Source organism: Muntiacus reevesi, chromosome 5, assembly GCF_963930625.1.
Source record: "Muntiacus reevesi chromosome 5, mMunRee1.1, whole genome shotgun sequence".
NCBI classification, from domain to species: domain Eukaryota; kingdom Metazoa; phylum Chordata; class Mammalia; order Artiodactyla; family Cervidae; genus Muntiacus; species Muntiacus reevesi.
Window position 1 is genome coordinate 42,982,665 of NC_089253.1, and position 22,551 is coordinate 43,005,215.

General features: G+C 60.5%; 2 protein-coding genes across 5 annotated transcripts; both read right to left on the bottom strand.

The window, feature by feature from the left end:
- Nucleotides 1-550: 550 nt before the first annotated feature.
- POLD4 (DNA polymerase delta 4, accessory subunit) lies at nucleotides 551-2,336 on the bottom strand. The gene is made up of 4 exons (XM_065936579.1): nucleotides 2,046-2,336; nucleotides 1,710-1,799; nucleotides 1,394-1,505; nucleotides 551-1,032 (listed from the first exon to the last, which is right to left on the bottom strand). The coding sequence occupies exons 1-4, from the start codon at nucleotides 2,140-2,142 to the stop codon at nucleotides 1,008-1,010; spliced, it is 324 nt and encodes a 107-aa protein (XP_065792651.1). The 5' UTR covers nucleotides 2,143-2,336; the 3' UTR covers nucleotides 551-1,007.
- Nucleotides 2,337-10,770: 8,434 nt separating this feature from the next.
- CLCF1 (cardiotrophin like cytokine factor 1) lies at nucleotides 10,771-20,657 on the bottom strand. Of its 4 annotated transcripts, XM_065937884.1 has the most exons (4): nucleotides 20,109-20,389; nucleotides 19,155-19,253; nucleotides 14,036-14,202; nucleotides 10,771-12,211 (listed from the first exon to the last, which is right to left on the bottom strand). In XM_065937884.1, exons 3-4 carry the CDS (start codon nucleotides 14,186-14,188, stop codon nucleotides 11,717-11,719), a joined length of 648 nt encoding a protein of 215 aa, XP_065793956.1. In that variant the 5' UTR covers nucleotides 14,189-14,202; nucleotides 19,155-19,253; nucleotides 20,109-20,389; the 3' UTR covers nucleotides 10,771-11,716. The 4 variants fall into 4 exon arrangements, with proteins under 4 accessions (XP_065793956.1, XP_065793955.1, XP_065793958.1 ...); XM_065937883.1 differs by lacking the exons at nucleotides 19,155-19,253; nucleotides 20,109-20,389 and adding an exon at nucleotides 20,446-20,657; XM_065937886.1 differs by lacking the exon at nucleotides 19,155-19,253 and having other exon boundaries at nucleotides 20,109-20,390.
- Between the last annotated feature and the right edge of the window lie 1,894 nt (nucleotides 20,658-22,551).

Below are 22,551 nucleotides of genomic sequence, written 5' to 3' on the forward strand. Positions count from 1 at the left end.
CATTCTCCGCGTCCTAGGGTCCCCTAAGCGTTGTTGTCGATGCAGCCAGTTGTCCTCCATCTCCAGGACCTGTCAGTTCCCTACCGAAGCTCCTCAGATGATGGCCATCTCTGAGCAGGTCCCGCGGGTTGAAACCCTCCCCCAACCCTGCTTTGGAGCCAGCTGGCCCCCACTGGCAAGTGGAGGTGCTGCTGGGAATGTGATGTCTGTCTGAACCTTATAAGTGGGCCCATGGGTCCTGCTCTGACAAAGGACCCATTTTTGTGAGTTAGGCAGCACTGGGCTGGCTAGGTGATGGGTTGAGTGGTTTTTTTCCTGGCTGGTCGGTGAAGGGGGCTAGAGTCGTTCTCCTGTGCAGCACCAGGGGGCGCGAGAGGTTGCCCAGCGCTTGTAAGGCCCGACGGTTGTTTTTTTTTGAAGGTGTCTCTCCTTCCTCTTCCGTCTCGGGTTAGGAGTGGAAGAGACACAATCACCTTGCAGGACAGCACGGTGCTGGTTCTCAGCCACCTGTCAAGAGCCCAGGCAGGGCCCCAAAAAGAGACTGGTCAGGTTTCCAGGCTCAGAGTTCTTTATTGATAAGCACTATTGAACCCCTTGCCCTGTGAGCTCAGCCAGTTCTGCCCTCAGGCTCCCAGCCTGAGCTGCCGGTGCATCTTGGCCTCTGAGGTCATCTGCCTTCTGCCGGAGTCTGGTTCTGCCCAAAGCTGCACCTGATTTGCCACATTATGCTCCAGGTCAGGGGTGTGGCAGGCTTCAGAAGGGTCATGGCCAGGCCCTTGTCCTCAGAGACCACTCTCCGTGTAGGGGGCACCTGGCTTCCGCTGTGTTGATTCTCAGAGAGGGCCCTGGAACCCTGCTGGTTAGACCTCCAGATTCAGCCTCTTTCCTTCCCTGTGAGCCTCTTTTCTGCCAAATGTTCTCCACAGCAGAGCTGAGCCGCGGGGCAGCAACTGGCTCTGGCTTGTGTCCGGTTCTCAGGTAGCAGGCGGCAGGTCTTCGGTGGCACGTCAGAGGGGGTAGAAATGCCAGAGGCTGTGCAGGGGGGTTGGGATGGAGGGAAAACCGAGTCAGTGAAGTCTCTCCACTTGCTCTCACCAGCCCCAGCTCTTGGCCACGGCCTAAAGTCCTTGGCCAACCTTTGAGCACGAAACAGTTCCTTGGGCCCCAGGTGTACCCTTCCTCCACCGTTAGCTCAGAGATAAGAATAACGTAGGCAAGCTTCTGCCTCCTGAGCCCAGCACCTTGTAGAACCTTCTTGCCTGCCCAGTGATGATCCCCAAGGCTACACCTACTTCTCCCGCAGGTCAGGACAGCCCCCACCCCGGGCCAGCAGGCTGGTGGTACCTGAAGTCCCTACCCGGCCCTCCAGAGCTCTCCCCAGCTCGTCTCTGACCTGCACTGGAAGCGGGGGTCCCCGGGGTGGCTCTGCAGCACCTGACGCACTTCTGGGGGAGGCTTCAGGCCCATCTGCTCTGCCCGATGCCAGCGCTGCAACCGTGTGATCCCTGTAGGAGTGGAGAGAAGACAGTCAGGCCTCGAGGGGGGCAGGGAAAGTCCAGGCTAGAGAGTATGGAGGGGTGTGTCAGGACCTGCACACCCCCCCCCCCCCCCCCCCCGTCTCAGGAGGCGGTGCCCAGAGGGTCAGGCAGGGGCTGGGGTTGCTTGGGAGATGTGTGAGTGGCAGGACTGGCCCCTGGATGTGCTCTCACCTGTGCAGGGCCCGTACTGCCAGGCCAGGTCAAACTGCCTCAGCAGCTCCAGCTCCGCTTCATCCACGCTCAGGGGTAGGGGCTCTTCCCCTGCAATGATATGCTGTTCCTCAGGCTTGCCCAGGCCTATGCCCTGCCGGGCTGGTCCCCTGCCCCTTGCCTCACAGCTGACCCACTGTTCCCCAGCCCTCACCGCCCCTCTGCCTCTGCTGTCCACTGGTGTAGGAAGTAGGCCGGGTGTCGGAAGTAGAGGACATACTTCACTTCCCCTTCCACTGCCCACGTCCTTTCATGTCCCTCGCGTCCACTCCTCCCGCCCTCCCACATCTCAGAGACCTAGCTCTGGTGCCAACTCCCCCTTGCTGTGCCCAGCGGAGCCCTCCCTCCTCTTCACTACAGGGTAGGAGTCAGTGATGAGCCGTTTCCGGCCCATGGCGGCCACCCAGGCAGGCAGAGGCGGAGGCGACTGCCGGGAAGGAGAGGCAGGCCAGCGGGCACGAGAGAGACAGCTGCTGAGAGAGAGCGAGAGAGGGCTGGGGCCAGAGAGCGAGCCTGGGGCCAGCGATGGGCAGACGGACGACCCAGACAAACAGCAAGGAAGTCGGAAGGTTCCAGGGAATGACGCGTCTCCCCACCCCCGCAAGCATGAGTGAAGAACTAAGCCAATGAGAGGCCACCACTGAGGGGCGGGGCCTGGTCCCAGCCAATGGCAGGCGGTGAAGGCAGGGGCGGGGCAGTTGATGCAGCTGTGCTCCGGGGGTGGGGGGGTGAGGCTGTTGCGGGGGGGACCTGTCACGATGCCCCAGACGGCACCACCTCCTCCGGCCACCCTCCACTGGTCTGCAGTGGGTCCCGGGGGACTTACAGAGCGTTATCCTTGGCCTCTCACTTCCCGTTTTCCCTTCCTAGGCAAATGTTCTTTTCAGCCTCACTAATCCCCGTGGCAGGTCTGTAACTCCCCAGAGCCCAGCCGGAGACTTCCACTCCCGCCCCTTGGCCCGAAGAGCGTTGTGGGGGCAGGTCTGGAGGTCCGGAGAGAGTTTGGGCTAATCCAGACCCCTTCCCTGCTCCCACGCTGCCCCCACCGGTCCCAGGAGACCTGGCTGGCTGGAGAAGCCCAGGGGTTCCGAAAGCTCCTTTCTCACAGTCTGCGCCCAGAGATACTGCCCACTCTTAGTCCAGGCGAGTGCTTGCCTCTTCAACTGTCCCGGGGTCCCAGAGCCTGGCCCTGCCCGCCCTCTGTTCAGGAAGATTCCACACGGTGCAGGAGGCCAGAGTGTGTTTGGACCTCTAGTCCTCCGTCAGTAAAATCTGTCCCAATGTGAAAGTATAAGCAGAAAATACCGACAATAAACCTAACACTTAAACAGTGTGCCAAGTTCTGTCCTGAGCACTTTCCCACATATTCTCTCAACTAAAATAGAAATGATTCTTGAAAGTAAGAAGTATTGAGGACTTCCTTGGCAGTCCAGTGGTTACGACTCGGCGCTTACACTGCAGGGTGAACAGATTCAATCCCTCTTCTGGGAATTAAGATCCCACAAACATCCCAGTGCAGCCAAAATAAAATAACAGGAAGTAGGAAGTAGGAAGTCACAGGCATGGTGGGGCCCTGATGAAACCATTGTCCTTCTGTGTCCCCCAGGAGCTCACAGGCCAATGGGCAAGCAGACAGACACACAAATGTCAGTGCAAGGATAAAATTCCTAACAAACTAGAAGAGGACGACAGGGTCAGAAATGAGTTGTACTGTGAGGCTGGCTTAGCACTGGAAGTCCTCCTGGAGGAGGTGGGCTGCTGTAAACAGTGTCTCTCAATTCTCCACCCATGACCTTTGTCCCTTGGGCTCCTGTCATCGCTGACTCACCCCTGTACCCGCCTCCTCCTCACCAACTTCCTGGCAGCAGGCAAAAGTGCTGGCCAGTGGGAGTCTGGGAATCAGTGCGGGGCCGGCCCAGCGCTAATCGCCCTCCACAGATCCCATCCGGTTCTTCCTCCCAGGGGCACAAGGACCTGCTCAGGGCTTCTGCTTCCCCCTCTCCCACTGCTCTGGGGTCTGGGCGCTCTGTCTCAGGAGGAGTGTGGGCACAAGGGAGGAGAACAGTCCACCAAAGAGGAGGCGCAGCAGCAGGAACAGGCCGTGTCTGCAGGGGCCTCCTGCCGCCTGGCTCTCCCCATCCCTTCCTGGAGGAGAGCGGAGTGGAGGAGTGAGAGCTCCTGGGTGCACTGCGCGGAGCTGGAGGGCCCTTCCCTGCTTTATTGTTTGGGCTGGGCCGGGTCTAATCCCCACATCTGCCTCCTGGACTAAGTGGGGCCCGCACGGAGGGAGACAGGGGCCCTGCTGTGGCGGGGAGGAAGGCAGGGAGGCCCTCTCCACCAGGCGTGGGAAGAGCTTCGGCGTGGGGTCGTCAGGCAGGGTGCACTCCAGGGAGGGATGGGGCTCGGGCTCTGCAGGTCTGACCACCCCTCCCCAGAGGGCGTGTCCGGAGCTGCACGGCACCCAGTTTCTGAGCCCACAAAGCCCTGAGGGAGTAGGGAGCCATGGGTGGGGCAGACCCCTCCTCATTCCCGGTCCCTCCCACCCCTGAAAGCTGATAGCCGTGGGGCTCTGCCACCGCCCAGGGAGCGTGAAATGGGGTATGCGGCTGGGCGGCCACAGCGGCTCCTACTGCTGCCTGAGCTAGTCCCCCTCCCCTCTGGCACCCTGGCTGGCTCCATGGGCACTGTCTGGGTCATCCCTGCCAGCTGCCCCCAGCCCTGCCTGGTCCAGGCCCTGCTAGCCTGCCCTACCCAGCCTGGAAGATGTCTCCCTTGGCCTTCGGCTTCTCCCAGTCCAGGTCATCAGTTCAAGTGCAGGCACCCTAGGATGGGCTTTCTGGCCTGGAGCTGAGCAAACTCTCCACAGGCAGCGTGGCCCCCTCTGGTAGTCACACAGCAGTGGGTTCAAGCCCCAGGGCCTGAAGGAGTTGGCACTCAGGGGTTTTGGGGCCATCCCTGTCCAGTTGGCATCCTTGCCCAACTTGGCATCTGGATTCCTAAGCTGTACTGGCAACTAGGCCAGACGTCCGCCTGCCCGTCCTCAGGTGTTTTCCTTCTTTGCTCCCCAACCCTGTCTGCCTCTTTGGCCCTTCCTTCCTGGAACCTCTATCCCTACTCGAGCAACCTCCTGGCCTAGCCCCAAAACTGCTGTCCTGGGGCCTGTCGCGGTTCAGGCTTCAGGCTGGAAGGCCAGGCCAGAGGTCTGACTTGGGGGCTGAATTCTCTCTCTTTCGGGGAATTTCCTGAGACCCAGGTGTAGGTTCCTTGTCAGCCCTGATCCCCAGAGGCTAGTGATGAGACTAGCAGGAATGACCTCTACACCTTGGCCTGGGAACACTCAAGGCCCTTGCCTCACGGCCAAGTCCAAAGTCTTGGGGGAACCCAACAGAAAGAGAGAAAAGAGCTGGAATAGGACCCCAGCACCTTCCTGAGGGCTGAGGCCTGCCATTGACTGCTCTGAGGGGAAGGGGGATTAGGCCTGGCTTAGCTCAGACAATGTGGCAGGATGGGGGGCCTCAGCACTGCGCATGCACCCTAAGAGCCCCTTCCCTCCCCATCCCCAACAATGGGGCCTGTGGGGAGGGCCCATCAGAGCTCAGAAGTGGGGGCAGGTGGAGAGAGGGGAGCAGCTGCCTGGGGCCAGTGGGGCGCAGCCACTCTCCTTCCCTCTCCAGCACCCCCCTTCCTCAGGCCCTGCCACCCACCCTGAGCTGGAGATTCTGGGCACCAGACTCACACCCCTGAGCCCCGCTTCCCACCCTGTGGGGCCAGAATTCTTTTAGGCAGCTCCTCCTGGTCCCTGTTAACCCTCTCAGACATCCTCCTTCCTCCTGCTCCAGGTTCTCTGGCCTCCTGGTTCTTCAGGAGCCTGGGGGAAGGCAGAAGTTCCCCTGGGTCTGGGTTTCTGCCACTGGATGTCTCTTCCGCCCTGTCCCCACCAGCCCATCCAAACCTCCCATCACCTCCCATTTCACCTTGGCCTTCCCAGTGAAGTCCTAGGGAACTTTGAAAAGGGCCCTTCTGGCCATTCCTCACCTTGGCCACCAGGTGTCAGACTTTGTCCAACTGGGAGGAAGGTCCTCCTTCATGTCCATCCCATCAGCCTGGTCTTGTGGAGATGAGGGCCAGGTGGGGAGGGGCCTAGAGGTGACCTCTGAACTAGGAAGGCTGAGAGACACTGAAGGCTGGGGAGAGGGCTGCAGCTCTGGTTCTAAAGCTCACAGTGACTCCCTCACTGCCCCCACCCCCACCCCACTGACGAGGGCTTTGTCCACTGCTGGGAAACTGGGGAAAGAGGCTGAGTCAGGGCACTCAAGACTTGAAGGGACAAAGGCAGGGGCAGTTGTGGCTCCAGAGAATAAGGGGGAGCTGAGAGGGAGCCACCCATCAGAGCGCTCAGCCAGGCCGGGATCATCGCCCTTGCCCTCTAGGTTAAGAGGAACAAGGGCCTCCCTTGGCCCCCTCCACTGTGGCAAGTGGGTGAAGAATATGTGTTTGTGTGAGAGCGGGTGCTTGAATGAGTCTCCCCACATACCAAGGAGGGACCGAAGTCCTAGATATGGGTCAGCCTTTGCAAAAGCAGGAAGCTGGCAAAGCATGACTACCCTCCTGCCACCTCCCAGCAGAGTCTACTATACCCGCTCCCCCCACCCTGAACGTTGCCTCACCCAAGTCACAGCTCTCCATCTGGTAGACATCCTCTCAAACACAGGTGTGTTCACAGGCACCCCAAGGGGGTGAGATTTCTGCTTCATGTGCTGTTGGGGGCTGGGGGCGACGAGGAAGAAGGCCTTCTCTCCTTCCCTCCCGCCTTCCCCAGCCTTCCTAGGGACAGAAGGAGGTCTAGAGGTAATGCCCTCCTCCCCGCCCCACCCGTGGTGACTGCAGGCCCCTGTGTTTCAGGCTGTTAAATTGACCTCTGCCTCCCTGGGCCTCTGCCTATCAGTTCAGTTCAGTCGCTCAGTCGTGTCCGACTCTTTGCAACCCCATGGACTGCAGCACCCCATGCTTCCCTGTCCGTCACCAACTCCCGGAGCTTACTCAAACTCATGTCACTTGAGTCGGTGATGCCATCCAACCATCTCATCCTCTGTCGTCCCCTTCTCCTCCCGCCTTCAATCTTTCTCAGCATCAAGGTCTTTTACAGTGAGTCAGTTCTTCGCATCAAGTGGCCAAAGTATTGGAGTTTCAGCTTCAGCATCAGTCCTTCCAATGAATATTCAGGACTGATCTCCTTTAGGATGGATTGGTTGGATCTCCTTGCAGTCCAAGGGACTCTCAAGAGTCTTCTCCAACACCACAGTTTTAAAGCATCTATTCTTCGGCACTCAGCTTCTTCGTGGTCCATCTCTCACATCCATACATGACCACTGGAAAAACCATAGCTTTGACTAGATGGACATTTGTTGGCAAAGTAATGTCTCTGCTTTTTAATATGCTATCTAGGTTGGTCATAACTTTTCTTCCAAGGAGCAAGCGTCTTTTAATTTCATGGCTGCTGTCCCCATCTGCAGTGACTTTGGAACCCGAAAAAATTAAGCCTGTCACTGTTTCCATTGTTCCCCCCTCTGGCTATAAGATCATACTTAAGAGGTGGAACATGAGATAACCAACGACACTAACTAATGAAGGTAACCAGTGAAAACTCATCACCTCTCCTGAAGCAAATGTGCATGGAGAACCCATGACAAACCCATTCACAGAAAAGCCTGATGAGCTGTGGTTTGTCAGGAGCTGCCTGCCCATGGTCCACAGGGCCAAACCCAAAGGAAAGACTCAGCCCTGATGTCATAGTAAGGAACTATTTGGGAGAAAATGCCCTTTCCGGCTGGGTTCTCCTCTGTGTCCACTGCCTGCCCCATGCCACCATTTCCCTCTGCTCCCTGCCCAGCACCCCTGCACACAACTCACCAGCTCACAGCCACTCAACATGCACTCTCTAGCCCTCTAGAGCCTCTCACCCCTTGATTCTCTGCCATTCCTGCCTTGCCAGTTCTCAACCTTGGAAAATAGCCTCTCTTCACTCTGTCCGCCCCCTCTGGCCACCTCTGGCTTGCTAGGAAATGTCAGAGAATGTCACAATCCTTCCGATGAGTCCACAGCAGAGAAGTGTTGGCTGACGTCACTGGTGCCCCAGCGGCCCTTTTGACTCTCCCCTGCCCGTCCCTGATTCCATCCCCCAAACGTCTCAGTCCTTCTCCCCCACCACCCCCACACAGCAACATGTCCTGCCCTCCTGCAGGTAAAAACGCCCACAGCAAACCACCCAAGCAACCACCTCCCTTGATCCTGCCGCTCGCTCTAGATATTCCCTTTGCCACTAAACTCTGGAGGGAATAGGTTTATTCTTCCACCTTCCTTCCTACCACCTCCTTCTTTAATCCCACAATTCAGTGTCTCTCAACTGCTCTTGCAAAGGTGGCCCATGACTCCCTGGTGACCAAAGCCAGTGCAGTTTCTCCCCACATCTCCTCTCCTATCTCCTGGGGCTGCCTCCTTGAAATGCTCTTCTCTTGGCTTTTCACGTATTGCAGTCTTGACGCTCTTCAAATTGGATCATCAAATACTTTATCATTATGGGAAAATGCTTCAAGCATACAACAGTGAATACACAGTGGAGCCTGCCCTCAAGATACTACCTGGTTAAAAATGAGGTGGACACAACCAGCCCTGGTCCTGCCCACCCTCCAGGAACGGTGTCAAATCCCCCTCAGGAGCACCCGCTGTGTCCTGGGTGCTGGGAATACTATGGGGACTGCAGACGCCACTTCCTCCCCAGTGGAGCTCGCAGACCAGCAGGGCCCTCACCCGCCTGGATGCCATCAGTCCTTCCTTCAAATAGTATTTCGCCTGCGTCTTTCTGCACTTAATCAAATTCTGCCTTGGATTCTAGCATTTGGCAGAGGGTGGGGATGGGGCGGGGGCTGGTCCCTTTTCCTGGATGGTTTTGTTCCACACGCTCACTGAACACCTTCTTTGGGCTTGAGCTTGAGCCTGAGCTGTGTGCTGGAGAGGGAGATGGGGAAGACTTGGAATCTGCCCCCAGGAAGCACCCAGTAGGCGGGAAGCACCTTCCTTCAGCCTGCATCCTGTTTAGCCCCTTGCCTGGTGCCTCACAGAACAACCTCTGCGTGGAGACAGCCCAGATGCCCTTTTCTTTCTACCTCCTCAGGCTGGCGGGTGGTGGGACCTGCAGGTGTCCCTGGCCACGCCTGGACCCCTCAGGGTGGGTGTGTCCTCCCCACTTGGGCCAGGTGACTCAGGGACCTTTGACAGAGCCTGGCTCGCCCCTCCCGCACCGGGACTCCCAGATCTCCCGCTTCCAGTGACTCTGCACTTGTCACCACCTCCCAGGGTCTATCTGCAAGAGCAGGCTTCTGTGCTTTTGTTCCTTATGGGCTCAGGGAGCCCAGTTTCTTCCCAGAGAGACTGCAGGCTCTATGAGGGCAGCAGCCGAGTCAGGTCCTGGCCTCCGTCTGGCGTTCCCACACCAGTCAGCACAGTGATGGGCAGGTAATTAGGCCTTCAAAATATCTGTCAACTGGTTGACATCACCCTCATTTGTTACTCCCTTCGTTTAGGGCACTGTCTGCAAGAGGCCCTGGTAGAATATCCCCGTATTACCTGGGAACAATTAGCCCATTGATCCACCCAGCGGCTCTTCACCGGAGTATCCCGATATGCTGACATCAGTCATCTGTGACTATGGATCGTTGGTGCCTCAGCCAGGCATTTTACCTTCATTGTGTCTCTTTTCCCTTCCAACATTCTTATAAGGGTGTTAATTTTACCCATTTTACAGATGGGGAAACTGGACAATAGAGAGCTTTAAATCATTTGTCCAAGGTCACCCAGCTGGTAGGTTATGGACCTGGAATTTGAGCTTAGGTCATCCTCGACTGGGGCTTCCCAGGTGGCTCAGTGGTAAAGAATCTGGCTGCCAAGCAGGTGACGAGGCTTTGATTCCTAAGTTGGGAAGATCCCCTAGAGAAGGTAGTGGCAACCCTCTCCAGTATTCTTGCCTGAAAAATCCCATGGGGAGAGGAGCATGGCAGGCTACAGTCCATAGGGTTGCAAAGAGCCAGACATGACCGATCAACTAAACGACAACAACATCCTTGAACAGCATCTGTCTTATTTGCTTGCATTGCAGTGTGAGTTGTTCTCTGTCCTCTATTAATTTTATGTTGAAGAGCAAAGTGTAGAATCACAGCTGAGGCTTGTGACTTGGCCTCAGTCTGTCGTGCTTCCTGGGGATGAAAAGTATCTAGAAGGTGAGGGTTACTGCAGAGGGGCTCGGATAGGCAGCCACAGGTGGGGGTCCTGGGGAAGCTGAGGGACCTGGAGAGAGTGCCACAGGGCAGATAGACAGCTTTGCACAGGGACAGACCTATGGGACCACTAACGTGATCCAGGGGAGTGAGGTGGATTAGCAAAGGCTGGGAGGAGGAAGGGATGCGACAGAGGGGAAGATACTTGGGAGGACTGCTTGGACAGCAAGGAGATTAAACCGGTCCATCCTAAAGGAAATCAACCCTGAATACTCATTGGAAGGACAGATGCTGAAGCTGAAGCTCCAGTACTTTGGCCACCTGATTCGAAGGACCAACTCACTGGAAAAGACCCTGATGCTGGGAAAGACTGCAAGCAAAAGGAGAAGGGCATGAAAGAGGATGAGATGGTTGAGTCCACTGACTCAATAGGCATGAGTCTTGAGCAAACTCAGGGAGATGGTGAAGGACAGGGAAGCCTGGCCTGCTGCAGTCCACGGGGTCACAGAGCCAGACACGACTGAGGGACTAAACAATAAGAGAAGAGGGTGGGTGAGGGGCAGGAGCGTCTTCCCGGTGGACCCAAGGGAGAGAGCCTCTTCCCCGGCTCTTGGCATCTCCTGGGCTAACCCTTGGGCTTCTGGCCCTCCATCAGCAGGTGTGGGAGCCTAGGGCTGGGGGTGGGCGGAGGGAAGGCCAGGAGAACATGGATGAGAGCCAGGGGTGGGGCAAGGTCAAGCAAAGAGATGATGTTCTGGGGCAAGCATTTTATTTGTTAATACAAGAATAGAAATTCTGCAATAAATATCATCTAATAAATAACATCTCCAAATAAATAAATATTAATACAACAAACTTAAAAGAGTCATGAGTTGGGTGGGGCTGGGGGGCAGGGCCTAGGGGAGCTGCCCCCGTACCCCGAAATGCTACCGCAATGTAAACTTTCAGGAAATTCTGTGGTTGTGGCTGTGGTTGCCCTCCCCAGCCTGGGCAACCCACAGATACCCTGGGAAAGGGGGCGGAGGGGAGGCACCCTGAAGCTGGCAAGAAAATTCAAGGCCATGTCCTTTTGGATGACACCCTGTGCCACGGATCGCCTTGGTGACCCCTGGGTCCAGTCTGTCCCTGCCCCTCTGCTTTCAGTATTACCTCCATTGCAGACCCCACCTCTTCCATTTTTCATCACATCTCTTCCATCTGGACTTGGCCACCGTGTGTTTCCTGAAGTGGATGTATTGAGTTGTTTGAGGGGTGGGGGAGCAACACCCATCCAAGGAGAGCAGGGCAGCCAAAGGGTTTCACCCCAGAAAGGCACATGTGATGGTACCCCCCGTCCCTGCCCTACAGGCATGCTTCCTGGAAGTGCCACTTGAGGGGCTGGGTGGGCGCTGGCAAGTGGTGGGCAGGAAGCAGGAAGCTGCAAGAGCCTCACACCGACTGCAGCCACTCTGGGTGCCCTTGAGCATGATGTCCTGTGGAAATGGGATGGGGCCTATTGCACCTCTTCCTCAGACCCGTAGGACTTAGGGAGGCCAGGGGGGGATGGGCCTTATTGCATCACACCCTCCTCCAAGTCCAGGGAGGCTAGAGGCTCACAGCTTCTGTCTCCTGGCTCAACAAGTGTTGGTGTACGCGTTTCTCCCTCCTAGAGTGGGAGCAGGGCTGGAAGGAGGAAGGGGAGGAGAGGGTGGTCAGAGATCAGAAGCCACGGGCCTCCAGGTGCAGGGTGACCGCGGTGGCGGGAGGCTGCATCTTCTTCTTGAGTCGGTTGAAGTCCTTGGCCGAGCGCCAGAGCCAGGTCTGCAGCTCCTTCAACAGCCAGAAGTCGTCCATCTTCTGGAGGAAGTCACTGTGGGCAGGGCCAGGGGCCCAGGTGGGCTCAGTCCCGGGCAGAGGCTGGGGCAGCGGGTAGCCCAGAGCCGCCATGACGCCCGCGATGCTGCCCAGCAGGCCCTGGAGGCTGGTGCAGAAGTGGGCCAGGCTGCGGCGCAGCTCGGCCGTGGCGGCCTGGCGGTTGAGGCCCCGCAGATAGCACAGGAGGTGGCTGTAGGCCTCGTAGTTCTGGGTCAGCCGCAGTTTGTCGTTGAGGCTTCGCCACACCTCCAGGTTGACAGTGGCCTTGGGCAGAGTCTCCACCCCCAGCCGAGGGGGGTTGAAGTCAGGCTCGTTGAAAGGGGGGCCCAGGTAGTTCAGCTGTGAAAAGGAGAGGACGATGGGGAAGGAGGGGGGGCGGAGGAGCCGGCTGGCCTGCTGGGAGATGCTCGCCCCCAAAGCTTCTATTTCCTGCGTCCCCTGACACTGGCCCCGTCTCCATGCTAGGCATCCCCTAAGTTTCTCCAGGGATGTCATTGGCATGGAGGTGACAGTTGAAGCAACGAGGGCGATGAGCTCCCCTATGGAGAAGTGCAGAAAGAGAAGAACACGCAGGAGAAACTCAGGAAGGACGTGCTGACGGGTTGAGAGTACAAGCCTTGGGAGAGCGCCCCTCGGGGGTGGGGCAGAGCAGAAGAGGAGCCCTGAGGACCCAGGAGGCCAGGCCACAGAGGTGAAGGTGGACCAGGGGAGTCCAGAGCCAAGAAGAGGAGCTCGAGAAGGCAGCAGGGCTCAGCAGCAGGGCTGCAAAACAGAGAGCAAGGAGAGTGAGTCTCAGGAACACCGTTGGGCTTGGCAGGAGCGAGGTGCCTGACAACCTTGGAGAGAACCGTTCCAGTGGCCTGGAAGCCAGATTGCAGGGGTTAAGGAGTGAGTGGGTGGAGAGGAAGTGGAGGCAGAGGGTGTAGACCACTCCTTCAAGAAATTTGGCAGGGGAAGCCTGGGGAAGAAAAAGGGTCGGGAGCTAGGGCGGGTAGCAGAGTCAAGCAGAGGTTTCCTGGACGGGAAGGCAGAGAGCGCGGGTGGGAAGGCAGAGGGCCCGGGAGCACCCAAGCTACGCCTGTCCCTGACGAGCCTGGGCCACTCGTTGGAGGGTAGGGGCCACGGCCCTCGCTGAGGCCTCCCCCAGAGAAGGGCTCAGAGGCGCAGGGCTGCTGGAGGCAGAAACGGGCCATCTCAAGAGCTGGGCAGGAGGAAGGGTATGAAGACAGTCTAGGGAAGAGGACAGAGCCTTGCCAACCCTCAGGGGAGAGGCCTGGGGCCCAGGGAGAGGGCGAGGGAGCCGGCTCAGCTGGGAGAGAGAGGGAGAAGCAAGAGGCGAGGCCTGGGATAGGCAAGGGCCCAGGGGGAGGTTCACACGCTGACAAGCTCAGAGACAAACTAATTTCCTCGGTGTATCCTGGGGCTGGAGCCAGCTCCCCCGTCACCCTCCTCCCCCTGCTTTCCCTGGCTCCAGAGTAGGGTCTGGGATGTGGAAGAGGAACACGGGAAGAGGGGCCAGTTCCCCACGGTCCTCGGCAACCCCGACCCTCCTCCCTTCTCTCCTGGGCTCTCTGAGCACCTCCGGACCACACCCAGATCCTTATGGCATAGCTTCCATCCGCACCCCAAGGCCCCCTGCCACTCCTGGCCGGGGTTCCCTACAGCCCCCTTTTCTCCCCAGGTCCCCCTTAGGAGGCCCAGCTAGGATGGGAGAGGCAGACTGAAGGGAGGCCCATGGGTCCAGAGCAGCAGGGCCCCAGGTCTGGGGCAGAGGCGAGCTGGAACAGAGGCAGGGGGGGGTGGGGCCCTCCAGCCCCACCCAGCCCCACCCGGGCGAGAAACACCACAACACGGTGTAAACAGAGGAGACTTCCCCGGCCCTCAGGGGGAGGCGGGCGGCCGGGCCGGCAGCCAGTGCGGCAGCGGGCCAAGGCGGGTGCGAGGCCTGCCCACATGCCTAGTCCTGGGGCCAGGGATGGGGAGGAGGGGGCACCTTCCCCAAGAGGGAGGGCAGGAGATGGGCCAGCCAGGGGGACTGCTGGGAGCCCAAGCCCCTTCCCATCACCCCGTCATTTACCGGGACCCCCGGTCTCTTGGTGTTCTCTCTTCCCCCACCCCCGTTCGCCACCCAACTGCCAGCCCCTGAGCGGCCCGGATACTCACATAGGTCCCAGCCAAGCTGCGGAGCTGGTGCTCCAGGTAGCGGGTGAGGTCATAGGTTTTCTGGATGGAGGGGCCGGGCCCCGGGTCTCCGGTGCGGTTGAGGGCTGGCACCGCAGGGACCTGCCAGAGCACGGTGCACAGGCACGCGAGCATCCCCCACGAGTCCCCTGTGGACGGGACAGGGAGGAGCGTGAGGGCGGCCCGGCCCAGGAGGCAGCTGGCAGCCCCTCAGGTGTCTCTCCCCACCTTGGGCGGGAGCGTGGCGAGGGTGGGACACCAGATGGGAGCAGGCAGAATGGAGGAGGGGCGCTTCCCGGCCAGAGAGAGTGTGCTCATGGAGGCGTATTTGTGTTTGAGGACGAGGACTTGGCCTGTGTGTCTACCAGGAGGTACCGGAGAGCATCTGTGTGTCAGCTAAGAGTCGCTATGTGTGTGGGGTACGTGTGTGTGTGTGTGCGTATGTCGGGGGACAGGCCAAGGGATGTGAATCAGAATCAGTAGTCGTGGGTTCCAGCGGTCCCTTGGCTTTCTCTCCCACCCTCTGCAGCTTAGGGGGAGCCCAGGGGTTGGGAAACAGCACGTGTCAGAGATTCAAGTTGAGAGAAGTCAGCCCTGAGAGGGATGCGCAAGAGGCAGCCACGAGTGGGAGTCAAGCCAGAGGCAGGACGCAGGGTCAGACCACCAGGGTCAGAGGCAAGCTGTAGCTGTGGACACCAGGGCCGGGCGGGCTGAAGGACATGGGGCTGGCTCAGGTGGGTGGTACATTCCGGGATGCGATTCCGGCGCATGTTAAGTGCAGGGTCGCGTTAGACTGAAGGAAATGTGGTGTTCGCTCTGAGAGGCCGGCTGCAGTGAGATTTGCCCCATGCTCCTCTAGGGTATCAGATGGGGGAAAGTTAGACCTGAATGAGACCTGGGGATCGGTCTGCCATGAATACAGGGCGGGGGTGGGGCAGAGACAGCATGTGATGTATTTGATGAGTCCCGCTTGTCCGCTGCGGAGAAGGCAATAGCACCCCACTCCAGTACTCTTGCCTGGAAAATCCCATGTATGGAGGAGCCTGGTAGGCTGCAGTCCATGGGGTCGCTAAGAGTCCGACACGACTGAAGCGACTTAGCAGCAGCAGCTTGTCCACTGATGATGCTGAAGAGTTTGGGCCCCACAGGATATCAGAGGCCAGGGGTCAGAGCTGTGAGGACAGACTCGACCGTTGGGAAACATGATGTTCCCAGGTTTTAGGTGAGGTTCAAGGTCAAGAGCACTAGACCAGGATTCAGTGGGCCTTGGGACTGGCAATGGCAATGAGGGTTAGCAGAGAGTAAGGCTGTAATTGGTACTGGGCTAGGTTAGGTTTAAGGACTGGGTTCCTTTTAAAGTTTCAGGTTAGTTTATTGGGATTTGGTTGACTGAGTGTGGTTGAGGTTTGAGTCCAGCTGGGGGATGTGGTTAGGTTTGGGCAGGCAGAGGGTTGGCTAGAGCTGAAGTTTGTGCATTTGTTGATGTAGCTGTCTGATGGGGTTAGTGACATGGCATGTCACTCAGTAGGGCTAGTTTGGGTTTTGAGCTTGGGGAGCTGTGAGGTCGACAGTGGTTTCCTTTTTTTAGTTTCGATTATATCCTGTCAAATTTTCTACAATGATATATGTTGCTTTGATAGAAATAAGTTGGATACAGGTTTAACAAGTTGATTGTACTTAGAGTAATGGTAAGTGTGGAGTTAGGAAGAATTAAGACCAGGCTGGTTTAGACTTAGTCATATGCTGGATCAGGGGTTTAGAGAGGGTTGCAGCCTCGGAGGGCTTAGGATTCACACGGTCTGGAAGGTCTCTGTGGAGGGCAGGGCTCAGCTGGGCCCTTCTGCAGTGGCCCGCTGGTGGGTCTGGCTCTCTCAGATGCGCTGGCACCAGCTGCACTGATGGAGCGTGGTAACAGCATGCCTCTAGTCTCAGGGATCCTGCCGTCCTGAGTGAAGGGCTCTTGTTTGAGAATATGTGTGTGTGTGCACGCACGCACACACGTGCCCCACCCACGTGTGTTTTAGGACAGAAGGCAGGGCCAGACCCATAACTGCTGCCTGGGGAGACAGGCTCCCCTCTTCCTCTTCTCCATCTGTAGCCTGTGGCTTCCCTCCCAAATGGTCCTCTCCTCATCCTTCCTTTCCACCCCTAGCTCTTGCTGACTCTGAGCTCCCTTCTTTCTCTCCCCCCCCCCTTTTTTTGGCTGCGCTGAGCAGCATTGGGGGTATCTTAGTTCCCTAAGCAGGGATTAAACCCGTGCCCCCTGCAGTACACGAGTTGAGTCTTAACCACTGGACCACCAGGGAAGTCCCCCTGAGTTCCTTTCTATTCCCTGTTCTTCACATCCCCAGACCACTCCAGGCCCTTCTCCTCTGCTGCCCTCAGCCGCCGTCTGGCTGAGTGCCCAGGATCCTATGGGCACTGTGAGGGTTCAGTTTCAGGGCTGGAGACCTGCTGAGCAGGGAGCGGTCCTCCTGGGACTAAGTCCGGTCTCCTCCTCAGTGATGACGCCGAGGGTCCCGGCAGAATCGGCAGTGAGGAGCTAGGCTCGGCTCTTTACCCCACGCTGCTCTGGGCAGCCCTGCCAGCCAGGGTTCGAGGACTGGCTCTGCCCGGCCCACAGAAGGTGGGGCGCGGGCTCAGGAACCCAGTTCTGGGCCTTGTTCTTCCCTCCCTGTCTGGGCCCTGTGGGACATCCCTGGGGAGGACCGGCTCCCTACACAGGGACGGCACAGGGAGAAGCCTCTGGAAAAACAAGAGCGAAGTCATCTGGGCAGAAAAACGGCTCATGAAATTAACCAGACAAGGCCGGTGTTTCCAGGAATATTTCAGTTCTGAGGTAACTGTGTCACTGAAGGCTGGGGGGGGTGGGGGGAGAGAGCTGAAGGATCTGAGGGATCAAGAGGGAAGGAGCCTCAGAAATCCAGAGGGAGAAGAGGCAGGAGGGGAGTAGAAGGCCAAAGGGCTCTCCTCTCTGTCGGGATGGCCGCTGCTCTGGGCAAGATGTAGCACCTCTCAGGCGGCAAAACTGAGAGCTGTCTGGGCAGAGAACACCTGTGGTTTAGCCGTGGGCCCTGGAACTCATGCCTGTGTCCCTAGGACGGCAAGTGCCGGGGGCACCCTGGAGTCTCACACTCCCCCTCCTCTGCAGGCCAGGGTGTGCAGGTGGGCCCGGCAGTGGGGGGCTATGTCCTGGGCCCCCTCCCCCAGCCGTGGCCCCCAGCCCCGCCCCCGCCCCAACTCTGCCTCTGGCTGCTGCCCACTGATTGTTTACATCCCGTCTTCCCCTGTGTTTATAAATCCGGCTGAGCACGTGAGGAGCTAATGAGAGCAGCTCACATTTCCTGCTGCGGGGGCCCCCCGCCACCCCCCCATCCTGGCCCCCGCCCCGGCCAGCCCCTAATTCCATCCAGATCCCTGGGCCCTGGGAACCAAGGCCCCCCTCATGAACACACACACACACACACACACACACACACACACACACACACACACACACACACACACACACACACACACACACACACACTCAGCCCACGCACGCGCATGGCCACCCTGACATGGCTGCACAGGCAGGCAGACCACATGGATGCATGTCTCTAGGCAGCTGCCCCCCTCAGCCCGTCTCCCCCAGTCTGACCTCAGTCAGGAAAGATAGGGGGCTCAGCAGTGCACACGAGCCAGGGCAGTCATGGTGGGGAGGACCAGTCAGCCAGGAGACTCTGCGCCTTGGACTGGTGGCTCAGAGCCGTCAGCCCGACAGGTAGGAGCTGGGAGGCGCTGCCCAGAGGCGCTGGGCTGAGGGTCCAAGCAAGAGTGAAGGCCCTGCCTTGAGGCCAGGCCAGGCTCAGCACCCTGGGGACCTCGGAGGGGTCAGTGGGGGAGCACCACGGGAACGCAGCCACTGAAGGGGTGCTGGGTCCACGGTGGTGAGAGAGTCAGGGAACAGCCCTGGGGGTCACCCCCAGCCCCCGTTCTCAGAGAAAGGCCCAAAGGAACAGCCCAGCTTTCCTGGTCTTCTGGGCTGGCTGTACCTCCCCTGTCTTCCTTCTCTCCCTTCCATCCTCTCCTTGGTTCCCTATCCCCTAGGCTACTGAGAAGCGGCTTAGGGAGTGGGTAAACGGTGGGCCCAAAGTCAGGAGACCTCTCTGTCACCAGCCCATCCAGTGGCTGGGCTTGTGTGATGGGGTCCCACTGTGCAGCTTTTCAAACCACGTGGCCCTCCGGCTCTGCTGTCCTCTTCAGCAGACCCCTCCCTGCCCTTCTCTTCCAGCCTAAATGACAAGTAGAAACTGAGGCCCAGGGAAAGAAGCAGATGGGCGGCCACCTCCCAGCCTTGAGGAGTGTGTTCCCACCCCAGGAGTAGGGCTTTTGTTGGAGTTGAGGGTCGGGGCTGTGCCACAAGAGGACCCTGGGTGGAGCCGGGCAGAAAGCAGGCATGGGGGCGCGGAGGGGGGTGTGTGTCGGGGGGGTAGCGCAAAATGAAGGAAATAGTCCAGCAATGGTGCGGGTATGCTTGAAAGGGTGTTGTTATCCAGAGAGTGTGGGAGGGGCTCGGGGAGCGTGCAGGAGCCACAGTGTGAATAGACAGGTGGGATTGTGGGGAGGAATGTGAAGTGTCACTAACAGAGTAGCTAGTGCCGAGGGGGGGTGTGCAAAAGTGTGACCGGCCCGCGCAGGGCTCTGCCAGGGGGAAAGGGAGCCATTACATCGGCTGGGGGGGGGGGGAGACCTCGAGGCTGCTGCGGCGGGACAGTCGCTGCCACCGCTGCCTGCTGCCTCCTTCCTCCCCCGGTTGGCTCCTGGGCAGCGAGCGTGTCTGAGCCAGTGGGGGCACCGGGTCTGCTCCGTCGGGGTGGGGGGCGGTGTATCCCCGCGTCCCGCGGGAAGGGCAGACGTGTGCTCCCGCAGCCGGGGAGGGGCTCCGTGGGGACAGGGAAAGCACAGAGGTGTCAGCCCGGAGGGGTCAGGGTCAGAGGCCGCCCAACCGAGGGGCGCGTCCAGTGGCACCCCGCCCCCCACAGGCGCTCTCCGAGGCTCGGACCGCGCCGGCCAAGCCGGACCTCCAGCCGCCCCTCCCCTCCCGGCAGCCCCCTCCTACCCCAGCGGGGCGGGCCGGGCCGGGCGCAGGAGGAAGCGGGGACGCGTCCTCTGGGAGGTGGGAGTCTGGGGAGGGCATCTGGAGCGCAGAGCGGAGTCGCTGGGAAGGAAGGTGGGGAGAGCCGGGATGAGGGGACTCTGGCGAAGCCCGAGGCCTGGGGGTTCCCTCGAGGGGCTCGGCCCGCTCGCCCGCCCCCCCCCGCCTCGGCGGCGACCTCTCGCTCCCGGCCCCCTCCCTGCGGCGGCGGCGGCGCCTTCCCCCTGTGTGGCCCCGGCGCCCCCGGCCCCGCCCCCGGCCCGCTCCCGCCCGGTCGCTCCCTTCCCGGCGGCGGGGGCGGGGGCGGGGTCCGGGGGCGCCGGGGCTCCGGGCTCCGCCGGGCCGCTGCCCTTTCCCGCGCCGTCCACTCCCTGCCCGCCCTCCCGCGGGCCGCCGGGGCCGAGCGGCCGCCGCCGCCGCTCCCCGGCCGGTGACAGACTTTGCTACCCGGTCCGGCCGGGCTGCGCCCGCCACCGGCCCCCCCCACCTCGCCACGCCCGCCCGCACTAATCACTCCCAGGCCACGGCGGGCCGGCCCGGGGGGCTCGCGGCCGCCGCCCGGCCCCTACCTGCCGCCGGCTCGCCCGCCACAGGCAGCATGGTGGGCTCCGGCCGCGCGGCGCGCAGCGAGGAAGCCGCGACTCCCGCGGCCCGGCCCGGACCAGCCCGGCGCGGCTCTGCCCTCCGCCCTCCTCTCTCCGCTCGCCCGCCCTCCTTCCCGCCCTCCCCTCCCGGCGGGCCGGGGAGGGAGAGCGGCGCGGCCCGAGGTGTCGGCCTCCCCTCGCCTCCCGCCGGCCGGGCCTCGGGCTCCCCCGAGCCCCCCTCCCTCCCGCTCGCTTCCTCTCCCGGCCCCCTCCTCCTCCGCGCGCGCCGTCTCCTCCCGCAGACCCGCTCCCTCCTCGGACTCGCTCTCCCGACTTTGGCGCGGGGCTCGGTCCTCTGGGGTCCCGGGACCCCGCCTCGCCGGGCTCCAGGTGGCCGCCTCCCAGGTCTGCGGGTCGCCCGGGCCGCCCGCCGCGCTCCGGCCAGCTCCCGGCCCCGCCGAGCGGACTCCAGGAATGCCGCGTCCCCGCCCGGCCCCTCTCGAGGGCGCCCGGCCGTGCCCCCCCACCCCGGCCCGAGCCCCGCGGGCGGGGGCAGCGCCCGGATCCCCAGCCCGGCCCCGGCTCGGGACTCCCCGGGGCAAGGACGGGAACCGGATCTGGCGGCTCCCGGGCGGGGGCGGGGGCCGGGGCCTCGGACGCCTGACTCCTACCTGCTCGGAGGTCCATGGGGCTGGGGGCCGGGCGGGCCGGGCGCGGCTCCTCTCCCGGAGGCTGGCGGAGTGGGAGGGCGAGCGGCGGCTCCGGCGAAGCTTTAATAATCCCATCCGCCAGGCCCACTCGCAGGTTTTTTTCGCTCGGTTTCGGATTTTTTTTTTTTTTTCGGTGTGGGACATTCTGCAAACTTTTTTTTTTCTGACGTGTAAAGCTGTAACCACAAATTGTAGCGGCCCTCCCCGGGGTGGGGGGAGGAGGGGGGAGGAGGGAAGGGAGGGCTTCTGGGGCTCCTCTCCCTCCCACAGCACCGAGGGGGGGTGAGGTGAGGCGAGGCTGCGGCGGTACCACCCCGGGCCTCCTGGGGGAGGGGGCGGGAGGGCATCCGTCCGGCGGCAAACTCCCCAGAGGCAGGGGAGTGAGCTGGCCGCCCCTTTTCTTCTCCCCGGGTGTCGGCCTGGGGCGCCGGCCCCGGCCCGGCGGGGTCGGCTCTCACCCTACCTCTGCCTCAGCATCTCTAACCTCCCCACCCCTCCGTCCACCCCCACCCCCCCACCCCGAGTAAACGCAATGACACATTCTCCCAAATGCCAGCGAGCTGGCTTCGAAGCAAGTGATGGTGTTTTTCCTGCTGCCCTTTGTCTGGGCTGACCGCCCCCCTTGCCTATTGTCCCGCCGCCTGTCCCATTTCCAAACGCCGAGGCTGAGCGAGGCGCTCGGGCTGGGGCAGGTGACTAACCGGCTCACAATGCCCGCCCCCCGGGGGGCGGGCAGAGGGCATCACAGGCCCACTGCCCAGTGCGGAGGGAAGAAGAGGGCGCTTGGCAGAGGGCTCTTCCCTCCAGTTCACAGGGTTCTTCATTCTTCTGCCCCTGGCCAGGAGAGTGCTCATGGGTGGGGGACTCGTAATTCATTAATCAGCACGAGGCACCGGACCAGTTTCAACACCAGAGGTTTCAGGGGTGACTCAGCGAGACCTTTCGGGTGCAAGGCGATGGAGAGACCCAGAGTCCCCACTTGTGAAATGCTTTCCCATGAAGACTCTGCTTTCTCCTGCCTTTGGGGCTGGGGCTGTGGGCTTTCCAGGTGGTGGGGTAGGGGTGGCTGGGCTGTGGAGTGCCCCTCTGTCTGTCCTTCCCTCGGGACTGGACAGGGACTCGCCAGGCGGGATCCCTAAGGGACCCACAAGCCCAGACCCTCCCTGGAGGGTCTCCCTGTCTCCCCGAACAGAGGACTCCAAGGAGAGTGCAGAGGAAACGCTCCCATCCGGGTCGTGCAGACATCCCCACTCCACGACTTTTCTTTGGTCATTTGGTCTCCAAGGCTTGAGTGCTCTAAAGCCAGATCACCAATTAAATCACTTGGTAGTAAGTTGCTTTTGTTGTGGTCTATTTGCCGCCTGGAGGAGGGAGAGGTGGTGGTGGGCCAGACCTGCTTGAGGACTCCTCTCGGAACGGCATCAGAGCCTGCGCCCCACCATGCCTGCCCTGGTGCCCCCAGAGAAAGAAGGGTGCCCTGCTGGCCCTGCCCTCACCCCTCGAGGCGGGTCAGAGAAGGAGGCACGGTCCTGCCCAGAGCGGGGCTCCCAGGGCAGCTCTTCCCTTTTCTGCACTTCCAGAACTGAGGTGGGGGGGTGGGGGGGTGGGGAAGAAGTTTGTTTTCAATTACCTCACTGGAGTGGGACAGACTTTGTTGTTGGGTTTTCTTCTTTTTTTTTTTTTCCCCCTCTTCTTTCTTTTTTTTCCTGCCCTAAACGAGGAGAAAAAGAGCTGGGAAAGGGAAGATGGCCTGCGGTGGGGGGCAGGGGCTTTTCTGGGGAGTCAGGAGCAGCTCTGATGAAACCTGCCTTGGGGGGGACCCTTGGAGAAGTGCTCAGGGGGGCCTCCTCCGCCCCTCCCCCAGTCAGAATGCTGGAGTTTCAATGACATTCTTGGCCAGCGAGCTGAGGATCTTTTGATGCCCATGCCAAGGTCAAGGAGGCAGATGCCCAGTGGGTGACGGGCACTGAGGCTGGCCAGGAGGTCTCCTAGCAGCTAGGAGGGGAGAGGGATGGAGGAGGGGAAGAGGGGAGCCGCTCAAGCCCTTCTCCCTGGGTTTGCAGACTG

What these genes read in the sequence shown, in the direction of transcription:
- POLD4 (XM_065936579.1), bottom strand. Translation starts at nt 2,142, where the DNA reads ATGGGCCGGAAACGGCTCATCACTGACTCCTACCCTGTAGTGAAGAGG. An exon ending in GCAGTACGGGCCCTGCACAG is followed by an intron (nt 1,506 to 1,709) that starts GTGAGAGCACAT and finishes CCACTCCTACAG; the next exon opens with GGATCACACGGTTGCAGCGC. An exon ending in GACCCCCGCTTCCAGTGCAG is followed by an intron (nt 1,033 to 1,393) that starts GTCAGAGACGAG and finishes CCCCCTGCACAG; the next exon opens with CCTCTGGCATTTCTACCCCC.
- CLCF1 (XM_065937882.1), bottom strand. Translation starts at nt 19,790, where the DNA reads ATGCTGCCTGTGGCGGGCGAGCCGGCGGCAG. An exon ending in GGCGGGCGAGCCGGCGGCAG is followed by an intron (nt 14,203 to 19,759) that starts GTAGGGGCCGGG and finishes TCCCGTCCACAG; the next exon opens with GGGACTCGTGGGGGATGCTC. An exon ending in GCAGCTTGGCTGGGACCTAT is followed by an intron (nt 12,212 to 14,035) that starts GTGAGTATCCGG and finishes TCCTTTTCACAG; the next exon opens with CTGAACTACCTGGGCCCCCC.